Consider the following 6,000-nt stretch of genomic DNA (forward strand, 5'->3'; position numbering starts at 1 on the left):
GCTGTTGTCTCATGAGAAAATTAGAAAGGACAGAAATAATGGTTCTTACTGAGATTGGTGGGCAGTCCAACACATTTGGAGAGTAGCAGTATTGGAAAGGCTGTGATTGGGAATTATATTGAAGTGGCCAAAAGAATGAATGCAAAAATACTAGTTGTGATAAGGATGGTTCAAATGTCTTCTGGTAAACACATGATCTGATATTGAACCCTTATATAAGATAAGTGTTGTCTTTATGACCCTTGGCTTTACATAGAACACAGAAAAATCTTACTATTTCTTTTTATTAATAACTTTCTTTTTATTCTAACAGGAGCTGTTTAAAGCTGGGGAACTGAAATGGGGAACAGATGAAGAAAAATTTATCACCATTTTGGGAACTCGAAGTATATCTCACTTAAGGAAGGGTGAGTAATACTAAAAAGAGTAATGATGGGTGTGTTTAATGACTTTAAGAAATATGTAGGTGCACAATAAGCTGGATGTATCTTTGAATATTTGAATTTTCCCTTTTTGTAGCTGACTTAATTGTCCTGCCCATATGTTGAGGCATGTATATGAGTTTATATGAACGTTTTTCTAAGCTTGTTTGAAGAAACTAAAAGTAAGTAATATGTAATAATTAAAATGTAGATACCACTTTTACCTCTTTTTTGTTCTTTCAGTTTTTGACAAATACATGACAATTTCCGGTTTTCAAATTGAAGAAACAATTGATCGTGAAACATCTGGTGCACTTGAAAAGCTGCTTCTGGCAATTGGTAATGTATAGTCCTATTCTTGAGGAATCTTAAGCTTGTATATACTAGGGCTGTGTTATCTAGCAACATAGATTCCATTAACTGAGTGGGTTAATCACTTCAGGACAGTGTTGTAGGAGAAATTTCCTGTCAGTCTTTTCCTGCAGCTCGACCAAAGAACTTCCAGGTTGGGTGGTTTATGGATTGCTGCAGTAGTGGATTAAGGCTTACTGATGTCCTAAACACTGACAAATCTTGATGCCCCTCCTTTATACATATTGTACAAATCTTCATTGTTTTTTAATTTTATTTCTCAACTTTGTGGTACCCTCTTTGGGCGTGGTGCCCTAAGCAGTGCTTAGTTTGCTTAATGGTTAATACACCACTGGATTGCTGACATTATACTCCAAAATTGCACAATCTGGAAGATCTTCAGACAAGCCACAGAGTCTTTGGAATGAGCAACTGCACTGCAGACAACAGTTATATTGCTCTGTAAGTTATAGATAGGGTATAAAACCCCTTGCTGCAAGCCCAAGAGGCACTGGGCTGAGCAGCTGTGTAATGGATGGTCATGCTGTACAATGAGCAGTTGCCATCCATACTCACTTAAGCAGTAGTGACATGATTAGTGGCTGTATGTGCTCCAGATATGCTTTGGAACAAATATGCTCCAAAGTACAGGTAATTCCCCCAAATAGTTGATGACCCATAAGCAATGTCACAATTTCTGCCTCGTAACTGCTCAGATGAAACCCCTTTAATTGCAAAGTTCATGCTTAGTCACCACTTAGCCAGTCAATGGAGGGGGGAGTGGTATGGACATATTAGTCAGGAAATTTGGAAGTTCTTAGCTGGCTGGCCTGTATAAAAGGACAAGCCAAATCAAAGTTCACTGAGAGGCTGTGGATTGGTGATAACCATGTTGCTATGCATATGTCACAAGTAGCTCTGTTGGCTCTCCTTTTTTTTTTGCCATGTACATGTATACATCCTAACTAGTGTTGTTTCTCTGTGTCATATAATATATGTGGGCATATGCATATTTTTGGACTAAGACAGTGATGGTGAACCTTTTTTGGCTTGCGTGTCAAAAGTGGGGGAAGCGCGGGCATGCCACACCGATAATGCTATGCGCACACCACAGCTCGCATGATCAGCACCCCCCCATTTCTGGCATGCTTTTTACACCCTCCCCTGACTCCAGAGGCTTTATAGGAGCCTGGGGAGGACAAAAACAGCCTCCCCCGCCCCCTCTGGAGGTTCTCCAGAGGCTTCAGGAGCTTCCCTGAAGTCTCCGGAGCATGAAAAACCAGCCCTCTGGGCAAACCGGAAGTTCTAGAATGGGCTCCCGGTTTGCTTGTAGGGCCAGTTTTAGCCCTCCGGAGCCTTCAAGGGCCTCCAGGAGGCTTCCCTGAAGGCTCTGGAGAGCAAAAAACGACCCTACGAGCAAACCAGAAGCCCATTCCTAAACTTCTGGAAGTGACTTCCAATTTGCTTGTAGTGCTGTTTTTTCCCCTTCGGAGCCTTCAGGGAAGCCTCCTGAGGGCTCCGGAAAGCTAAAGCTGGCCCTACGAGCAGGTTTGCCCGTAGGGCCAGTTTTTCACGCTCCGGAGGCTTCAGGGAAGCCTCTGGAGGGCAAAAAATGGCGTCAAAAGAAAACCAAAGTCAGCTAGCCAGTGCGTGCATGCGCATTGGCCTGCTGACAGGGTAAGTCTCGCGTGGCCTGACAAATGGCTACACGTGCCACCTGTGTCACGCGTGCCATTGGTCCGCCATCATGGTACTAAGAGAACAACTGGCTTAAAGTTACTCACGAGCCCTTCAGTTAAATGAAGAACTAACCTGGATCTTTAGGTAAATCCAGTGTCAAAGATTTCACTCTACTTCTAATCAGAGAATTGTCAAGGGTTGTTTCTGTTAATTTCCCTGTTTAAATAGATATTAATGTGCGATAGAAATTGTGGGTCAAATAATTTATTGTAAATATTTGAAAACTACTTTTCTGTGTTTAGGGAAATAAATGCCATTTATATAGCTGTTTGTCATCTGATAAAGTAATGTTAAAATATTTTGTGATTCACATAGATTGTTTTTTTTCTTCTAGTGAAGTGTGTCCGAAGTGTTCCTGCCTATTTTGCTGAATGTCTCTTTTATGCAATGAAAGTAAGTATTTATCATTTTTAAATAAAATCAACATCTTCAAGCACTACTATTTAAACAATCTCAGACTGACAATATCTAAGTTACTTTCTTGAACATAAATATTTTGGCTTCTTGTTATTCCATGTATACTGTATTTATGCAGAAACAAGGCTTGTTGTGTTCAATGACCTTTATATTTTAAGAACACATCCGTAGGATTTCAGCCTCAGTTGGAGAAAAATTGAAAAGGAGATAAAATGAAATGCGGAAAACATTTCCTTTTATGAATTTTTCAATTCTCTTGGTATTTGTAACGTTTACAATATAGTATTTGAAATTTAGATTTTAGTATTGAGTGAAAAGTATTAATTGATCTGATGTGAGGTGTTCATTATGCAATCCATTTTCAATATGTTGCTTAAAAACTTGCAGCAATTTCTATGTAGCAGTAGTCATTTTTTAGTTTTGTTTCTCTTTTTGTTTTGTCAAGTTTTATTTTACCTACATTCCCATGTTTTAAATTCTTTTTGAAGAATTTATCAAATTTATTTGCCATTCATCTTGTGGTTTAGAAGACTCTGAATGACTTGGGCATAGAGTGGAGCTAAGGGACCAATTTCTAATTGCTTTGTTAGCAAGTTGAGAATCCAGTTTGGGATTGTTCCTACTGTCACACTGACAGTGTCTGGCTCTTTTTATGAGGGTAAATGACACTATTCAAGGCTGGGAAATGGGGTCATTGGATCCAACAGTTTAAGAACCTTTGTTATTAAAACAATAAAATTTAAAAAATGAATTGTTTCTCCTGAATTGCAAAAAATTCAAGCATCATGCTAAGTCATTGTTTAATTTTAACTATGGTTTGTGAATAAGACATTTTGTCTCAATGGCTCCAGCAGAAAGAATTAAGTAATGGGAATTGGTAGAATTACTGGCCAGTGCCCTTAATCGATTGCTTAACTTTGTTTTACTAGGGAGCAGGCACCGATGATGATACATTGATCAGAATTATGGTTTCAAGGAGTGAAAAGGATCTACTTGATATCAGGCAGGCATTCAGAAGGGATTTTGCAAAAAGTTTGCACCATGTAATTCAGGTAAATTCACCCATGATTATTAATTCACATTATTTGTAACAGAAAATAGCTTAAGTAACAGAAAATAGCTTAAGAGAAAGAAGGACTAGGGGAGACATGATAGCAGTGTTCCAATATCTCGGGGGTTGCCACAAAGAGGGAGTCAAACTATTTTCCAAGGCACCTAGGGGTAGAACAAGAAGCAATGGGTGGAAACTAATCAAGGAGAGAAGCAACTTAGAACTGAGGAGAAATTTCCTGATAGTTAGAACAATTAATCAGTGGAACAGCTTGCCTCCAGAAGTTGTGAATGCCCCAACCCTGGAAGTCTTTAAGAAGATGTGGAATAGCCATTTGCCTGAAACGGTATAGGGTTTCCTGCCTAGGCAGGGGGTTGGACTAGAAGACCTCCAAGGTCCCTTCCAACTCTACTATTGTATTATTGTATTATTGTATCAAAATACTGCTGCTTCATGTGATCATTTTCTTAAGACTAATTACAATCTACCAAGTTTTGAGTTATGTTTCAGCTTAGTTTTGTTAAAACAGAACAATTTTAATCATCGTTTGTTTTATTACTTACTTATAAGTAAAATGTATATCCCACTCAAGATTTATACCCACAACTCTGTGGCATTTAGGGCTGAGATAGTAATTGCTCCTAAACCACCTAATTAGTTTCTATGGCTTCTATAGCTGAGGGTGATCTTGAATCTGACACTCCTGATCATTCCCCCTTAATACTCATTCTTGTGTAGGCATTTTATCAAGGGCAACAGCATATTTAAACATTTACTACTAGTAGTATTTATCAATAGTATTGGTTTTGCAGCTATAGATTTCCGATGAACAAAAATTCTTTATTTAATAGTATGTGCTCATCATATGATTACAGAATAGTCATACAAATAGCAATACTAGAAAATCTGTCCTTTTTTGAGAATCTATGGACTCATTGTTGGTTGATCCTTTATAGAAAGATACATCTGGTCACTACAGGAATGGGCTTCTGCTGCTGTGTGGAGGAGAAGACTAGTGAAGTCTACGATAACACAGAGGACAGAATCTCAAATCATGCCTTGTGCCTTTTCCCAGTTGTATGGCATTTAGATAGATCTGCAGTGTTCTTTGTATCCATGCTGGCCCTTTTATGGCAAAAGCAATGTACTGTTGTTAGTCCCATATTATGATGCTTCTTCTTGTACTGGCTTGCTTACGTACAATTATTTTCCTTACCAGGGAAGTTATATTTTTTCATCCATTTATTTTACATACCATATTTATTCGAGTATAACGCACAAAATTTTATACCAAAAAAAGAAATCAAAGTTAGGGTGCGCGTTATAAACGAGGGCTGGGGTGGGGTGGCAGTGGCGGCCGGTCCATTGAGGGCGCAGGCGAATTGTGAATTCGCACTGCGCCTTTTCCGGGCTGCAGCCGCAGCGAAGAAAAAAAAAGTCCCCTCGTCGCCGCTTCATTTCCTTGCCTCGCTCACACGTGTACACGAGGGCGAAGAAAAAAAAAACGTCCCCTCGTCGCCGCTTCATTTCCTCGCCTCGCTTGCAGCCGCAGCGAAGGGCGAAGAAAAAAAAAAGTCAATAAATGATTTTTATCATGGCCGCACGTGTTCAACAACGTTTTTTGTATAAAACAAAATTTTATACCGATTTTTAATCAAAAATTAGGGGGTGCGCGTTATACACGTGTGCGCGTTATACTCGAATAAATACGGGTAATTGAAATTTAAAATCAATGAAACAAATTTGGATCCAATCTTTCATGTGTACATTCCTTATTGGAAAAAAAATTGACGAAAGTGCCTTTAAATAAATGTGGTTTTATTTTTAAAATCAAAAGTCCAAAATCTGGGGTGCTTCTAGGCAAAGCTTTTATTATGCAAGTAGCACTTACTAAAGTTTCACAGAGGGTCCAGATGACACTGTTTTCCTGGAGGAACTTACCCAGAATTTTCCACTGTTGTTTCTGACTATTTTGCTCACAGAAGATGTAAGCTATAACAATTGCACAATGTCTTTTGG

General features: G+C 38.8%; 1 protein-coding gene across 1 annotated transcript in view; it reads left to right on the plus strand.

Annotated features, from left to right (window-relative positions):
• ANXA5 (annexin A5) overlaps window positions 1-5,233 on the plus strand; it is a 29,912-nt gene extending 24,679 nt beyond the window's left edge. The window contains exons 8-12 of the mRNA XM_081959912.1: window positions 314-407; window positions 666-761; window positions 2,848-2,906; window positions 3,860-3,982; window positions 4,938-5,233. Coding sequence (XP_081816038.1) covers window positions 314-407; window positions 666-761; window positions 2,848-2,906; window positions 3,860-3,982; window positions 4,938-4,997 — 432 coding nt within the window. The 3' untranslated portion in view covers window positions 4,998-5,233. The remainder of the gene's footprint in view (window positions 1-313; window positions 408-665; window positions 762-2,847; window positions 2,907-3,859; window positions 3,983-4,937) is intronic.
• The last annotated feature ends 767 nt before the right edge of the window (window positions 5,234-6,000 follow it).

This window comes from Natrix helvetica (genome assembly GCF_964273705.1).
Source record: "Natrix helvetica genome assembly, chromosome: 7".
Classification (NCBI taxonomy): Eukaryota; Metazoa; Chordata; class Lepidosauria; order Squamata; family Natricidae; genus Natrix; species Natrix helvetica.